The sequence below is a fragment of the Balaenoptera ricei genome, chromosome 15 (assembly GCF_028023285.1).
Source record: "Balaenoptera ricei isolate mBalRic1 chromosome 15, mBalRic1.hap2, whole genome shotgun sequence".
Lineage (NCBI taxonomy): Eukaryota > Metazoa > Chordata > Mammalia > Artiodactyla > Balaenopteridae > Balaenoptera > Balaenoptera ricei.
Genome location: NC_082653.1, coordinates 9,806,230 through 9,823,909, shown reverse-complemented (window position 1 = coordinate 9,823,909; position 17,680 = coordinate 9,806,230). Strand labels below are relative to the sequence as shown.

General features: G+C 43.6%; 1 protein-coding gene and 1 long non-coding RNA gene across 4 annotated transcripts in view; one reads left to right on the top strand and one right to left on the bottom strand.

Moving 5' to 3' along the window:
- Positions 1-17,680, bottom strand: part of ZFP64 (ZFP64 zinc finger protein) — a 77,145-nt gene that overhangs the window by 52,618 nt on the left and 6,847 nt on the right. For all 3 annotated transcript variants that reach the window (XM_059896117.1, XM_059896115.1, XM_059896116.1), the window contains exons 3-5: positions 8,978-9,139; positions 7,850-7,912; positions 4,577-4,828 (exon numbers count right to left, since the gene is read on the bottom strand). In XM_059896117.1, the coding sequence (XP_059752100.1) occupies positions 4,577-4,828; positions 7,850-7,912; positions 8,978-9,139 (477 nt within the window). The remainder of the gene's footprint in view (positions 1-4,576; positions 4,829-7,849; positions 7,913-8,977; positions 9,140-17,680) is intronic.
- LOC132348535 (uncharacterized) lies at positions 2,165-5,148 on the top strand. Its single transcript, XR_009497492.1, has 3 exons — positions 2,165-2,282; positions 3,854-4,063; positions 4,423-5,148. It is a non-coding gene; the product is annotated as an uncharacterized LOC132348535 (long non-coding RNA).

Here is a 17,680-nt window from a genome sequence, read left to right as displayed (position 1 = left end):
AACAAGCTTCGAGAAAAGGAAGAAGCCCCAAACTAAACAATGCTTTGCATGACTAAATGCCACTGAGATCATTCACGTGAAACTCTAGAACAAGGAATGGTAAGCTATACAGACTGTGCGCCAAATCTAGCCCACAGCCTGTTTTTGTAAATAAAGTTTTATTGTAACACAGCCGCGCCCATTTGTTGTGTGTTGTTTCTGGTTGCTTTCATGCTACAACTGGCAGAGGTGAGTAAATTGTGATAGACACTGTATGGCCCGCTAAGCCTAAAGTATATTTACTATCTGGCTCTTTATAGAAAAAGTTTGCTGACTTCTGCCTTAGAATGTTGCTCTCAACCTTTTTTATGCCACGGACCCCTTTCTGGCGGTTTAGTGAAACCCATGCACGCTTTCTCGGGGTAATGTTCAAATGCACAAAGTAAACTAAAATAAAAATCAAAAGGAATACAAAGGAAACTATTTCTATTGAAAATGATTAAAAAATTAAAAGAAAAAATTTGTGATTTGGCAATGTGTGCATTAAGTAACAAGCTCTAGCAGTGGGTCTAGTGGCTACACCAATTTCTAAATAGAGAAGAGTGTAAACAATGTTTGGATCTATCAAAAACATGTTATAAAAAGATCTGTGGGCTTCCCTGGTAGCAGTGGTTGAGAGTCTGCCTGCCAATGCAGGGGACACGGGTTCGAGCCCTGGTCTGGGAAGATCCCACATGCCGCGGAGCGACTGGGCCCGTGAGCCACAACTACTGAGCCTGCGCGTCTGGAGCCTGTGCTCCGCAACGAGACAGGCCACGACAGGGAGAGGCCCGCGCACCGCGATTAAGAGTGGGCCCCATTCGCCGCAACTAGAGAAAGCCCTCGCACAGAAACGAAGACCCAACACAGCCAAAAATAAATAAATAAATAAATAAAATTAAAAAAAAAAAAAAAAAGATCCGTGATTTCTACTGGCGACAAGTTCACACGCACTGTAATCAGACTGGATGCCTATTTTCATAACTGAAGGACACATCACATTTCAGTAAGATGAGTGAAAATGAAGATGTAATTTTTTTCCTCATCCAAGCTCGGGGTCCTCCTAAATTCTATTCATGGATCCCTGGGTGGAGGTGCCTGTGGACTCAGAAGAAGAATCACTGCTCTAGAATGTTCTACTAGGTCTTCCAGTTACATCACTGCCCAAATTAGTGACGATCTGTTTGCCTTTTTTTTTTTTTAAAGCAATTTAGCAGAGGTCAAACCCAGAAAAACCAGATAACCAAATCTCACAGCTGAGTCGCAGAGCTTAACAACACTTTTTGACGTGAAGGCAAAGGGTTTAAATCTTTTCATCATCATTATCTTCTTTTTCCTTTTCACCATAGATTTATTTCTTAAATGAGGCAGACTGGTCAGTACCAGTCCCACTGGACCATAAGGTCCCCAAAGCTAATGACCACGTCCATTCCTGCCCACTACCTGACGCTCACAGTGTCTGGTACCTGGTGAGGACTTAATGAATGTTGCTCCGTGAACAAGCAACTGATATATTTAAGCTGACAGATCTTTCTTGAGTTTAGGTTGCTACTGAGACAATAGAGTCGATCAAAGAGATGGAAGGGTAAAGACAAAATCCTATTAATTTTACAATTTGTAAAATTTTACAAGTGCCACAGATTTATAAAAGGGAAATGAACATTCCATGGAGATACTACATAAACAGCATACATTTACATTTTTAGAAAATACATTTTCTAGACCAACTTAAAGAAGCTATTATAAATGAAATGGTTAAGTTTACCCTCCTAAGTCAAGATGATTCTGAACAACTTCCCTAAATGAATCCTTCAGCGCCTCTAAATTAGGCTGAGGAGATTTCTGAAGAAAATCAGATGGGCGCCAGTTATGCCAATGTCTTAGCTTGCTGTAGTAGATTAAAGTCCCCAGACCTCCCCACCTCCTATCGCTCCCTGTAGCCATGGCCTCTGCCAGGTATGTAATTATGCTTGCTCTCCCGACAGGGGCAGGATGACTTGCCATGACCCCTAATAAAATAGGCTCTATCACGTCATTGGACTTGGCTGATGGTATGTTAACTAGACTTGATGCAAGTAATGGCTTGAATGGGCTTGTGAATCGGGGTTTGCTCGCTTGTACCTCTGTCATCCATCGCCAGGAGAAGGTCAATCCTGTCCTAGCCCGCTGATCCCAGGAGGAGGACGACAGACGTGGAGCACAGCTGGATTGTTTCAGCCAAGGCCAGTGGACAGCCAGCCCACAGCCAGCAGATTCTGAGATTTGTAAGTGAGCCCAGCAAAGACCAGCAGAGTTGCCCAGATGACACCCAGCTGATCCCCAAACATGAACAGAGAAGGCATGTTGTTGTATCCACTGAGGTTCTGTGGGGGTTTTTGTTACACTGCATTATTGTGACAACAGATAACTGATATACATATTGGCATCGAGAAACAGAGCGCTGCCGTAACAGAAAACTGAAATACGTAGCTTTGGGTTTGGGGGGCAGGTAAAGGCTGGAAAAGTGGCAGTGCACACATTTCATGGCAAGCATTTGGGAAAACTGTCGCCTGTCGTAACTTAGAAGATAGAAAATGTACCCACTGAATTCTGGACTTGAGGAAAGAGATTCATTAGTTCTAGGCCGAACAGTGAAAATGTCTTACAAGCTGCATATGATAAGGTCCCACAAGAAAGAGACACATTCAAAAAAGAACTGGCCATTTTCAAAATGGAATTTAGCGAGAATACAGAAAATCAAAGATGTGCTGGGTTAGATGAAGTTTCCCATCTTCAACCAGCAAAAGATTTTCAAAGTAAGACAAAAGCCTGGGGACAAAGATCATATCCAGAGAACTGATCGCAGAGGGAAGAACGAATGAGAAATGAAGGGTGTAAGCATAAGGTTCTTTGTTAAAATCTCCAAAAGAATAAAGTTGGTGCCAAGGAAGTCCTCTCAGCTGGACAAGGATTCCTAAAAGTCTCACCGGCTTCAACCTACAGAACATTATTTGCCAAAAGTGCCTATAATTGAGTTTAGAGGAAAGGCAAGTCTCCAAAAGAATTATGGGTGTGGCTTTTGGCACACAGGAAACTCACAACGTTTTTAAGATAGCTCTATCAGCAAAGCTGTCAGTCGAGACTAAAATAAAATCTAAAAAGATCCCAACTTTCGGTAGGCAGGAAGCAGGCTGAGAAAGCTTCTCAAAGGCACATTTTCCACTCCTTTTCAGAAGTGGTTAAGGGAGGTGATGAAAGGATGCTCCAGTGAGCAGAGTCAAAAGCCAGGCAGCCGAGTCAATGCCTAATCAAGAAACATTCCCTGTTCCCAGAGTGGGGGCACCTAGAAACATCTGCCCAGAGGGATTTCAGAAATCTGTGCACCAGTGACTGCCAAGCGCCTCCTGTTCGTCCCCTTTGGAACAGCAGGAATATTATAAGTATCCTGGCTGCGTTTCACCGCCGCATGTTGGGAGCGTGGGGACAGACAGCTTGTCTTTTTATTGCAGAAGGCTCTAGGTCAAGAGAAGCCATATCTATACCTGATGGAGACTGCAAGTTCCTGGTCTTTAAGCCTGATCCTATGACTGGCTAGGCTTGTGTGGGTCTTGGGAGGCCATGAATGCATCTGCATGTCTGAGAGATGTGAATGATGGTGGGGTGAACTGGTGAATGATGGCTGGTGCAAAAATGGCCTTTGCCATGTAACCCTGGGATGACCTTCCACTGTGGGTGAGCTCAGCCCCACCCCTTGACACCAGGCCCAACCATTTAACTTACTTTAGCCAATGGGATGCAAGCAGAGGCTCAAAATGAGCTTACACATTGGGGCATACTTGTTTTGTCTTCCATGCAGAGGTCTGCCCTTGTCATGAGAAGGACAAACCTGGAGTAGCCCAGAGGGAGGCTATGAGACATGTGGGCAGAGCCAGACTGCCCCAGCCAAGGCAAGGAGACAGCCAGCAGATCCCCAGCCAAGGTCAGCGGACACCCAGCCTTTCCCACACATGTGATTAAGCCCGGCCAAGATCAATGGAATGTCTAGCCAACTCCCTGCTGACCTGAAGTATGTGAGCAATAAATGCTTTTATAATATGCTGCTGAGATTTTGTGGTGGTTACACAGTACCATTGTATCAAAAGCTAAGAGACACACTTGCTAAAAGGAAAACATACATCATTTGTTAAGTTACCTACTCAGCTGAGTTTTTTCATCAAGCTGTCCCATGCTGAACTGATAAGAGTAGTCTTTAAAAGATGACTGAAATGCCTAACCATACGTTATGCAGACATTGATTAAAAATGCATTGCTTATATCTGTATTTCATTTAGCGCACCTCCTCAATTAAGTACTAGTGAATAGGGTCTAAAGCTACATAAAGATATGTATAAAGTTACAACCTTGATGTTTTTCCCTATTTTACAGAGAAAGTGACCTCTGAGCAGATGAATTGCAAACCATGGAATGAACTAACGTGCCCAGGTCCTTTACTTAGGTTGTGACTCAGTGCTTGAAGGCGCTGGTGATTTAAGCAACAGGAAGTTGGGGGCGCAGCGTAAGGACCACGTGAAGGACTTACCTGTGTGGGACCGGAGGTGCACGGTGAGCTGGCTGGAGTTGCGGCTGGCGTACGGGCAGATCTGGCATTTGAAGGGCCGCTCGTCGGAATGTATCCGCAGGTGCTTGTTGAGGCTGCTGCTGTCCGCCGCGGCGTAGTCACATGTCTTGCACTTGTAGGGCTTCACGCCCGTGTGGCACCGCATGTGGGTCTTCAGCTTATCCTTCCGGCTGAAGCACTTGCTGCAGACTTCACACTTGTGGGGTTTGTCTCCTTCAGACGTGCACAGACGGCATCAGGAAACAAGATGAAAAAGGAAAAAGGCTTATTTCCCACTGCCTTATGAAAAGCGTAAGACACAGTCACCCAAGAATATTTAGAACCCCCCCACCCCCGGCAAAACTACACGGATGATGGGCAAAGAGCTAACGTCTTGGGAGAGGAGGAATTGCTTCTTCTATGTTGTTTATTAGTATTTTCTAATTTTTCCTACATTGAAGATGAATTCTTTATCAATTTAAAATAGAAGGCAACTCAAAATTTTAAAGTACAGCTGAGTAAAATAAGAAACACTGTCTCATACCCATTAGTTCTTTTTTCTTTTTCATAACAGACACACCCTAAAACTCAGAATCTCTAAGTTTTAGTAGAGCTCACGGCTGACCAGCCAAAGAATACATTTCTCAGCCTCACTTGCAGCCAGGGGTGATTCTGCGATGAAGTCCTCATTAATCAAATGGCAGAGAAGGTAAATGTGTCCCTTTCGTAAAAGGAAATGGCTTGCCTTTTACTTTTTCTCTTTCCACCTGTCTTGCCAGCTGTTACCAAGACATGAGGGTGAACAAGCAGGTGAGGACAGCATACCTGCAGATGGTGGATACGTAACCTAACGTACTGTGATACATAGAGAGAACTTAAGTCCCTGGATGATGGGGACAGAGCTGCCTACCTGCCTAGACCACCTGCTAACCTCTGGACAGTTACGTGAGACAGACATAAACCCCTACCTTGTGTGAGCTGGTGTTTGGGCTGTTTTGCTACAGCAGCTTAATCTGTACTCACTAACGCACATTGTCAACTTGCCACGCGTGAACAACTGCTAATTTTTTGATGTATACTTTTCCAATTATCTTGTATGTGTGTGTGTACATTTTGGGGTATAAAAACCTTCTTGGCCAACGTCAATTTAAACACTTATTTTTTGAAAGGTACTGTGCCCCTGATTGATTTTACTTAATTCTCTCAACAACTGGGATTAGAACCCAGGACAGTCTTGCTTTCTTAGCCAAATGCAACACTGCCTCTCCACTGACTACTTTCTTGCACTTAAAATAATTTCAATCATTTTCACATCATTAAATTTCTACAACATGATTTTTAAGGCTGAAGTATTTCACTATATGGATGTACTATAAATTATTGAACCAATTTCCTACTTGGCCATCGAAAAGAATGAAGTAGATACATGCATAAGGACATAGAAAGACATCCAGCATTAAAGGAGAAACAGAAAGTTGCAGTGATAGTGTATATATTATTAACTTAATAAGAGATGGAAAAAGTAAATTGTGTGTTTAAGCCTGGTATAGACATGCCAAAATTTAAGAATGAGACACACTGGACTATTAAGACTGGTGACTTTTGGGCATGTGTCAGATGAGAAGGATGTGGGCTGTGAGTCAGGATTTTCACTCTTTACATTACATATCAAACATGTATTTTGGCCAAATCCTAAAGAGCTAAGTGCTAAAATCAATTGTCAGCCAAAGTTGATCACTATCCTCATAGAATAAACATCTGGGATTTAAGAATACATCTAGAAGTGTATTAAAGATTGTAATTTTATTATTAAAAATGTTCACAGTCAAATTAAAAAATCCAGGAACAATAATTTCTCATTACTGTCAGCTGCTAAACAGCTTCTGTGGGCGCCATCCCGTGTATGTGCAACAACGAGCAGATGCCGGATGTCGGTGGAGCTGGATGGTTTTCGGCCAGCTCTGCTGGTAAAGAGCCCCACTCTTGTTGCTCCTGGCCACGCCCTCTTCTCCGAAAGTAACTAAGGTTAAGTACACCTTGTCAACTCTCTGACTTGAAGATGTTGACGGAGATGCTGCAGTTATGCAGAAACCATCCTACAAACCCAAGCTTGGCTAGCTGTGAGTAGAGGCTGCTTCCTGAAGATTTGCAGCGATGGACTCCAGGGTGTTGTCCTCACTTATATTTTTATAATGCTTCCCCAATTATCATGAATAATGACAGCACTTTACTCTTACAATGATGAATATGCTACGTGTGACTGATGGAACTTCAACACAGGGCACCCACCAGGAGAGATTCATTGCTTGTTACACTGAGAATGCTTATCAATACCTAAAACTTAATAACTTCAGATTCTGATACCTAGAAGAAATCCAAATGACATGACGCTGTGAGGCTGATTAGACATGATGGTGATCCCAGTGCAACACGGCAATCGTTGGCCGTGGCCAAGGAATATCAGAGATAACTGCTGGACATTTTATATCTTCCGGATATTTTATCTGAGGCTAAGTAGCAGAATTTGGGCAATTAGGGATGCCCACGCCAAATTTCAGTGTCCCTCCCTTATGCACATTGACACTCACTGAATTTATATATGACTGTATCATCTGAATTATGAGCATCTAATACTTCATTAAAAATAGTCTAAAAGCAATTCCTTCTCCATGCAGAAGGTCTGGGAGACATAAAAATAATACATTAGAGAAAATTAAAATCACCAGAAATAATCACGGTTTTCTTTTTCCATGCAATCCTTTTCTCTCCTTTAAAAAAAGTATTTATTAAATTCCCCTTTCAAAATTGCAAAACTAACACACTCAGGTATCCAATGATGCAGTGTAAAGATACATAAATGAAAAGTTACTATTCTCCCCCTTCTTCGTCTGTTTACCAGTCATTACACACCACACACACACACACACACACACACACATTTACTTACTTACAGGATCATCTCCTCCAAATGAGAAGAATATGTGCATTTAAATTTTAATTAATTCTGGCAGATCAATTTCCAAAATGTCTGTCAGTTCACATTTCCACTTCTAAGTTTTCTCATATCTGTTCCCGCACTGGATTTTATTGCTCTAAGCATTTTCTGCCAAAATCATGTGTAGGAACAGCATCTCGTTTTTATTTCATTTGTGTTTGTGTTCCCGTGATGACCAGTGAGGTTCTGCATCATATCAGTCTGACTTGTCCGGATCCCCAGCTCCCAGCACAGAGAAGGGATGTGTGTGAAACACTTACCCGTGTGGATTTTTAAATGACGCTCCATGTCCTTCATGCCATAGGCAGTCTTGAATTGGCAACCTTAAGAAGGCAAGGAAAGATCAATGACAGAGGGAAACACAGTCACTTTAGAATGGAGAAGCCTGGCAGAAACTTCCTTAACCAAGTGATGAAAGTTAATCCCACAATAACGGGACCAACAGGTATCAGTGTGCTCCTGGTACCAGGTACCAAGTACATAATATCTCGTCTGTGCTTCCTGCTCAAATTGCTTCACCTAAATCTGATCATGAAGAAACATCAGACAAACCCAAAGTGATGAACATTTTATTCAATATGAAATAACTGGCCTGTACTTTGCAAAACTGTCAAGGTCATGAAAGACAAAAGCTTAGGATTAAAGGAAACTAAAGACACATGAAAACTAAATGCAATGTGTGATTATGAACTGGATCCTGGACCAGTTTTTCTTTTGATACAGAGGACATTAGTGAGACAATTGGTAAAATCTTAATAAGGTCAGCAGTTTGATAATAGTATGTATAAATGTTAATTTCCTGATATTGATGATTGTACTGTGGTTATATAAAAGAATATTCTTGTTTCTAGGAAATATACATTGAGGTACTTAGGGGTAAAGGGACATCATGTCTGCAACTTTGGGGGAAATATATGTATATATAGAAAGAACAACAAAGCAAATGTAATATGTTAATATTTGGGAAATCCAGATGAAAGGTACACAGAAATTTTTTGTGCTATTTTTGCAACTTTTCCTTAAGTCTGAAATTTTCCTTGCCTTCCCTAAAGGATTTTTTTTTTTTTTTTAAAGTAAGGAAGGAATAATTTTTCTGGATGTCTTCCTAAGTTATAGCACAGAAAGAAAAATTCACAGTAATCGGAAATTTTCACTAGTCCCATTCAAAGAAAGGCCCATGGCTATAAAAGTCTTAGAGCCCAGTGCATGGTGACCAGAGACAGTGAGAGACGGGTCGTATGTGATGATGCAAATGCTGTGGGTTGATTTTTTTAAGCCAAGCAGTTTGGAGCACATCTACGTCCAGCTGTCAGGAATTCACGAGTTCGAGTCCTGGACCTGTTAAATGTCACATTCTCTACAAAAGTAGGACATGATGCTGCCTTTACCTGGATAGCAACAGTTAAGCCTCTTCTGAGCAGTTGGGGCCGTGGGCTTTTTGGCTCGTGACTTGGCAGGGAGAGAGATGACAGTGGCTGTCTGGTTTTCATTGCTTTCCGTGGGTAGATACGTTTGATAGCCATGTTCAAAAACAAATTCTGGGGCTGAAACTAAAAGATATGATGATTATTAATTTTCATAATATGAATACCCAATAGATATTCCCTTTGCCCATCTTCCTTTGTAGAGAATGAACATGTTAAGATTGCTTTCCCAGTCTCCCTTGCTGCTTAGGAGTGATCATGTGATCCCATTCTAACCCATGAGACACTAGAGAACATCTGCTGCAGGGCTTTTGGAAAAGATTTTCTCCCTGATTTGAAAAAAAGGTGGGGGCAGAAAGAGAGGTAGTTGAGGAAAGCTCATTCTTGCTGCCCTGGTTGCCCCACTTTCTGTCTTTGTACATGCTGGAGTGAGGACGTGATGTCTGGATCTGTGGCAGCCATTCTGTAACCATAAAGGGAGAGCAAGAAAACCAGATGTTGAGCCAGAGCCCTGAAAACCATTCAAATCTAGACTTACTAAATAAAAAAGAAATGTCCCTACCATTTACCAGGTAGGTTTTCTGTTAACTTCAGCCAAAAGCATTAGTTACTTTCATAAGCTTTATCACAAAATCCTAACAAACTGGAAAGGAACTGATTGAAGGAATTATGGGCAAAACTACAAATACTCTCTAAACATAAATACTTTTTAACACAAGTACTCCTAAAACAAACAAACCTTGTATTCTTACTGAAATTTTGAGGGAAAAAGAATAAAAAGAGACCAAACATCTTTATCATCTTTGTCTTTAACCTTGTCATTGTAACAGGTAAAATAGGCAGTCTCAAATTTCTTTTTTCTTTTTTTCAATTATAATTTTTTTGACTACTTTGTTAATTAAATTTATGGTTTGGGAATATGTATTTTCTTTCTTCCTTTATTACATGTAATTGTCACATGGAGATTTGGCTTCAAATAGGAGTAAATACAGCCATGGGGGCTTGTTCATTAGATGAACTTGTCAGGCTGAGAGGCCCTAATGATGGCTTTGAGAGCCAATGTCATATTCTGTTTCCAAACTTCAGTCACTGAGGCACCACCTTTGACATTTCTGCCATTGTACTTACAGAGTAAACTTCTTTAAACCAACATGGGCCTGACATTACTCCCTATTTTGGCTTTGCCTGAAGCAGTAATACTCCCTCCATAGGTTTGAGGTGTTAGTTACAGTTTCTCATAAAACAAACATCATCTTTCTTTGAATCTAAGATGTTATAGACTGTAAGATGCAGCATTATTTTATACACAATAAATTTTTAAAAGTTGCCTATTCAACACATTATAATGCAATGTTTTCATATTCCTTAGGTATTTATATATGTATAGATATTCCTTAGACATTTTATAGTATTTATTGAATGAATTCTTTTAGATTTCTTTGGATACTTGATAGGAAACTCAGGTTCCTGACCTGTACTCCTCGGGCACCTTTGGCAACGACAACTTCATTCCAATGCATGTCAAAGAATAGTTGGGTTCTATCAGCATTTGGTATTTGAGCAAAATCATGGTTTCCATTTTCCTCAATTGAAATATGTCGGGGGAAGTTAAGTGGCTTTTGTTTAAAGCTGGCCGAAAGAGTCTGACAAACTGATGTTCCATCTTCATACCAAGTCTCTTTGATGCATTAACCAACCACACCTGCCTCTTGTTGAGATGCTTCATCTACTCTGCCGGATTAGCTATTGCTCCTGCTTTCTCTGCTCTGCTTGGTTCTCAAAGCGTGGTCCCCAGCCAGCAGCACTGGACTTACCTAGGAAATTGCTCCAAAGGCAATTCTCGGGCCCTGCCCCCGCCTATTGAATCAGAAACTCTCAGGTGGACCCAGCAATCTGTTCTAACAAGCTGCCCACGTGATTCTGATACATGCTCAAGTTTGAGAACCGATGGTGTAAGGGATCCTTTTCCACGCATCTCAGCAGCAAACCTTGACCCAGCTTTGTCTCATTGAGGGACTCCATCTTTCTTGGTTGTTGCTTTGCAAAAACTACAGTTGTTCCTCCAACAACAAATAGTTGCTTCATTAATATCAAATTGACCCCCTGCTACTGTTTCCAGATATTTCTGGGCACAGTTACTTTTCATCTTCTATCTGAATCATCCCGCGATATCTCAGAAGACATTTCAAACAGCAATTAAGCCCAACAAATGTAGCTCCAAAAAATGCACACAACTCTGCCAGAGGGACAAAAAAAGTGATCAATGACAATGCAATCAAGGTTGTTTACAAGCACGCAAAGACAATTTTTTGGTGACTGCCTCTTGTCTGGCAGCGATCTCACTGATTCCAAGGTGCACCCCCATTTCAGATGTTACAATGTATCTTTGAACTGATAAAAGTCCAGGTTCAGCTACTTCCTAGGTGTGGGAACCTCAGGCCAGTCACGTGACTCCTTTGAGCCTCAGTTTCCTTGCCTGTAAGTGGGGATAATCACTGTGCCCACTTCGTAAGGTTATCGCAAAGTTTCATGAGAGCATCAGTAGCACAGGATATGGCCACAGCTGAGTCTTAGTAAATGTTAGTTACTACACTTCAGCAGAACTGAGCACCAAACTCTCAACGGGAATGATCAAGACTCAGGGAGACCAGCTGCTTTCGTTTGCCTGGGACTGAGGGTTCCCCGGGATACAGGACCTTCAGTGCTAAAACTAGGATGGCTGTTCACGCTACCATGACCTCCCAACTTTCTGCTCTACCACTTTTTGAACAAAAAAAGGCTGGAAGACGCTGGGGTGAGGAGGGGTTGTGACAGTGGCCAGACCCTCCCTTCGGCTCAGCTCAGCTGTGAAGTCCGTAACCCTCCTGGGAGGTAAGTGCTGGGTCCTGAATGATCCTGAGCCTGGGATTCTCGCCCTCCAGGGAGACTGATGGGGCTTCGTCCCCTAACTGTCCACCTGCCCCTCCACCGTAAGCCTTAGCATCCCTTTCGTGGTGAGTCACAGCAAAGGGGAAACACGAGAGAGTATTCTGGATAGTAACCCCTTCTCAGTTACATGGTTTGCAAATATTTTCTCCCATCCAGTAGGTTGCCTTTACATCCTGCTGGTTGTTTCCTTAGATGCACAGAAGTCCGATGCAGTCCCAGGTGTCCATTTTTGCCTTTGTTGCCTGTGCTTTTGGTGTCTTGGGGGAGGCGGCAGGAAGCAAAGGGAGTCAGGCACCCAAATGCAGGGATCATTTGGGGGGGGGTCCCTTGTCTGTCTTCAGATTTGGCATAAACAGTGGCAGTGGCCTTGGGGAATCTGAGTGTCCGGCAGAAGTGAAGGCAGCAGGGGCAACCCCAAGCACCCAGATCTGCTGAGGGGGGAACTGCTTCCAGCGGAGGCATGACCTATCCCCAGGGGAGAATGTTCTCAACGGCTCTTATAATCAAGTCCAGTGCTTAGTGAGATCAGCGCCCCCCCAAGCCCTCCCCCAACAACCCCCAGCAGCTCACAGCCTCACGCCTGCCTTTGGTTTTGTTTTTGCCGCCGGGGCTCTCCCTGGCTTGCCCGTGTGCCCAGGTGCGCATCTGAAACGCACGGTTTGTTATATGCAGTCCCGGTCTGTAGCAGGAGCACCTTGGGTGTTCAGTTATTCACTTATGTTGTTGCTTAAAAAGTAAGAATGTCACATGGAACCAAAATCTCTCTCTGTGGTTAGGACCCACTGGTGTCTTAGACCCGCTGGGCTCACATGGGCCAACTGTAGCTCCTCCCACAAAACTGTTCTTCAAATAGCTGAAGATTTCACGTCTCCCAAGCCACTTTGCTTCTCCCTTCTCTTCTTCGACTTAAAAACTCCATTTTTAAAATCCTTTTCTATTTTTTAAAATTAAAAATGTATTATTTTTTCAAAACAAAAGTAAACACCAACTGTAGAAAATCTAGGGAGGACAGAAAAGTGTAGAGAAGAAAACCTGCCCAGTTCTGTCCCCATACAGCAGTATACCCCCTTGCATGATATGCTCATTAAATACCGAACTTTTCCCCCAAAGTACTTATCTCTACTGTAATTAAATAGCTATTTGGGAAAGTATTTAATGACCATCCTCTCCTCCTTTGGTTGGATGAGCCAGGTGGGGACAACACCTGTTTCTCTCCATCACTGTTTCCCAGAACCTCACACAGACGCTGGCAGTGCAGGGGCTCAGAGAACACTGGTTGAATTAATGATGGACCAAATGGCTAACGTAGCCTTTGTAAACAGATTTTAAAAGTATAAAACTGGGGTCATGGCTTAAATTGTTTTGTATTCTTTTCTTTTTTATTAAACAATTAAGCAATTTTATTAAACAATTTTGCTACGTGAAAGCATTCTGCCACGTTATCATTCATCCAAAACACAATTTCTTATGGCTACATAATATGCCACCATGTTGGTTGTCACAGTTAAATTGACCATTCCCCCCTTTTGGACAATGAGTTGGTTTCTAGGTGTTTACCTTTATAAATAATACCTATCCAAAAATTTTAACTTATCTCTAGTTTCTCTGGATACCTTCCTGTAAGCTGAAGAACCGGGTCAAAATGCAATGGTCATTTTATTGCTTGGTGATTCATAATTATGAGATCCTTCCAGAAAATCTAAATCAATGTACATTCTCCCCTTCACCTTGGCTATCACACAGACTATTTGACAGGACAAAATGAGATCATTTTAGTTTAATTTGCGTTTCATTAATAATTGGTGAAGATGAATCTCTTTTTCACTATATTTTATTCATTCATATACTTTCTTTATGAACTGCCTATTCATGCTATTAGCTTTTTTTTCTATTGAATTTTTATGTTTTTCTCATTGACTTGTAAATGATCTTTACAGATTTATTTATTTATTTATTTATTTATTTATGGCTGCGTTGGGTTTTCATTGCTGCGCGCAGGCTTTCTCTAGTTGCGGCGAGCGGGGGCTACTCTTTGTTGCGGTGTGCGGGCTTCTCATTGTGGTGGCTTCTCTTGTTGCGGAGCACGGGCTCTAGGTATGCAGGCTTCAGTAGTTGTAGCTCGTGGGCTCAGTAGTTGCAGCACGTGGGCTCTGGAGGGCAGGCTCAGTAGTTGTGGTGTGCAGGCTCAGTAGTTGTGGCTCGCGGACTCTAGAGCACAGGCTCAGTAGTTTTGGCACCCGGGCTTAGTTGCTCCGCGGCATGTGGGATCTTCCTGGACCAGGGATCAAACCCGTGTCCCCTGCATTGGCAGGCGGATTCTTATCCACTGCGTCACCAGGGAAGTCCCAATCTTTACAGATTAAGGAAACTGCTTCATTGTCATATCGTCAAATCTATCGTTTGTTTGTTCCTGTTTCTTCCAATATAGGCCATGCTTAGGACTCACACTCAGGGGTCTTGATTCAAATGCAAACTCAGAATTCACCTCCTGGGAGAAAAATCCACCTCTCTCTGAAGGAAAAGTCTTCTCATGCTCTTCCAAAGGGTTTTCCCGAATGTGGTCCACACCTGCCCCAGCACATCAGCCCATCTGTCCCCCGTCCTGGAATTAGGAATTGGGGCGAAGATATGCGGCTTGGCGTGGACTTTCATTCTGAAAAAAGAAGCAACTATGTGCCTGACACTGCCACTGAAACATTTCCATCCTTTCTTGCCTTTCTCCTGGTCCAGTGGTTCTCAAAATTGACCATGTACCAAAGATGCTGATGCCGAGATCTAGGTACAGTCTGGGTATATTTATAGCTGATTTTTAACAAGTTTTCCATGTAATTCTTCTGCATACCAGCTTTGAGAACTCCTGCTCTAGACTATTCTAACAGGGTAGTGGCAGGAGTGTGGCTGTCCAGAGGGGCCTTGGGATTGGATTCCACTGCTAAGCCCCTCCTCCTTGTCCCTTGCTGGCCTGGCTTCTTCCAAGACAGTGGAACGGGGCATCTTAGCCAATGGGATCTAGAATTTCTGGAGAAGCATTTCCTCTCCGGTAAAGCGAAGCCGCCCCTTTCCCCATCCATGGGCAGGGCCGAGTGAAGACTTGAGGCTGAAAGCAGCAGCAGCGGCCACCTTGTGGCCATGAGGAGGACTACTGCCGAGGACAGCAAGAAGATGCAAAGACCCCGGGTCTGCCCTGCCGTTCTTGTCCTGAGATAAGGAATGTTTTACAATCCAGCCCTCTTGTAGTTTAGTGCTGTTAAGAGCAACTGAAAGCATCTGAACTGACCCAAGCCCTCACTGGCTGGTCCAGATTCCCAGGACCCTGCTCAGACCCACCCAGATGGTATACTTAAGGGAGGGGGCTGGGTGTCTGCATTTTTCACCAAAACTCCATGTGGTTCTTTGGAGAAACACTGCAGTGAGGACTTTACTAAGGGGTGAGGTGGTGCAGTCAAGTGCATAGATTCCTCGGCCAGGTAGCCTGGCTTTCAGGCCCCGTTCTGCCCCTTTCTGGCTCTGTCACCTTGGTCAAGTTATTTAATTCCTCTGTGCTTTAGTTCATTATGGGTAAAATGGGGATAATAATTCTTAGTACCTAATTTATGTTGTGAAAATTTAATTTTTAAAATGAAATGTTAAATTTAAATTCGTAACAATTTAAGTCGTGAAAAACTACTTCATATAGAGTACTTAAAAAGTACATGGCACATAATGAGCAGTACATGAGAATTAGCTATCATTATTATTGCCGGATTCTCCCCGCAAATCATTACATCGTTTGTCTTACTAAATTACTCACACGCTCGGCAACCTTCAGTGGCTCCCCAGCTCCTTCACGCTAAAGGCCAGATCAAAGCAGGGCTTCTGCCCCATACGCCCTGTGTCATCTCCTGCCACTGTTAGCACATCTCGCCTTCAGAAGCAAGATCAGCTTCTCCACCTCCACACCACCAGGAGGAAATGCTCCCCGCCCTCCGCCCCCCATCTTCCTCCCCAAGGCAGGTGAGATTTTCGAGGCCTATTATACATTTGATCTCACTCATCATTTCTTCCCTTGGCTTTCCCCATTGGGACCAATCTACTGCATGAACTCTCTACACAAGGCTGTACTTGTCACAGATGGCTGGGTTTGTATGTCTTACAGCTAAATTCTCCTCCCCTCCCTGATGAGCTTGGAATTCTCCAAGGGAAGCACCTCCATTATCTCGGCTCCAGCATCTGGCACACACGACAGTCCCAGAGCTGCCCTCACTGGGCCCTGATGATGGGGCAGACGCCACGCCATGAACTTTATGCACATTAATGAAGTTAATCCTTACAGCTGCCCTTTCCTGCATTCACTTGGTAACTCTTTTATTGAGTGCCTAGGATGTGCCAGGCCTGGTGCTGGGTGGCAGGAAAACAAGACTGATTAGTTCCCGCTCCAGGGAGATTTACAGTCTAGTAAACTAGATATTAAATTACTAGTTGGGGGCCCACAGGCCAAATTGAGCCTTCAGAATTTTTTTTTCAGGCTTTCAAAATCAACTAGGTGGGCTGGGTCTTCCCTAGGTCAATGACCTCCGGCCAAAGACCACCAGAGACACACCTGTAGTTGGATAGGCTGATTAGTCATTATAATGAAGGAAACCTCATACCACGGGAGCCGTGGAGGGTCTCAGTAAGAGGGTGCTAGAAAGGACTTAAAGAGTACTAGAGGTTTGGGGCTCATGTTAGATGATTCTGGGGGGACAGTTCAAGGAAGTCTGCATTGGAGGCTGTCAGGAAGTGGGGACAAGTCTACGATTTGATATCTCAGCAACTATTACCGAGAAGCAGAGAAGGCTAAAGCTGTAATAGGTAAAGCAGCAGTGTCACTCAGATCGGTGGGGGAGGAGGGGATGTCTGGTATTCTGTGGCTCAGGTATGATGACAGAGGGGTTTTGTTTTCATCCTGTCCCACCACAGTCAGAGTGGCCCCGTCTCACGCAGACGTTCTGTGAACCTGTTTGCGTTCAACAGGAGAACAGCACGGCCCACCAGCGAGTCAGCCCAGCTCCCAGCAACACCAAGGCCCAGCTGACGCTGCTTCCTGGCTCTCAGGGGCTGCTTTCCTCCTCCTCTCCTTATTGTCCAAAGCCCCGCCCACCCTCCATCACAGTGGATCTGCGGTTGCATTTGCTGCCACTGCCTGATCCCCAGGGGCATCTGAATTCACTTCTCTGGCTAAAGACTGCTTGTTACGAAATAACAAATCAATTGCAACTGTGATACATGCTAGGTGAGGAAGCAGTGAAGAACCTAACCTTAGGGGGGGAGGGAGAAATCATAGCTAGCTTCTAGGTGGAGGTGACTTTTAACCTGGGACCTAAAAAAGTGGGAATTAAGAGAAGAGGTGGGAAAGATCATTCTAGGTCCAGTGATAATTCAACTCATATTGGCTGGGGGCCTGCCATGAGCCAGGCCCTGTGCAAAATTTTCCGTGTGCTGTTTCATTTAATTTTCACAGCCCCTGATTCGGTAAGTAATGAGAGCTAAACCCTGACAGCTCTACGTGTCTTCCATGTAGGTGCCCATGGCAGCCTGGCTGGGACCCTCTGAGGTGAGAACCATCATTACTTCCATTTTACAGCTGGGGAAACGAAGACACTGAAACCCTAAGTCACCTGCCCAAGGTTGACTTGGTTAGCAAGTGATGTAGCTGGGATTTGAACCCAGGCAGTCTGGCTCAGGACCTTAGACTCTTCACTACCAAATTCTGTGGCCTTT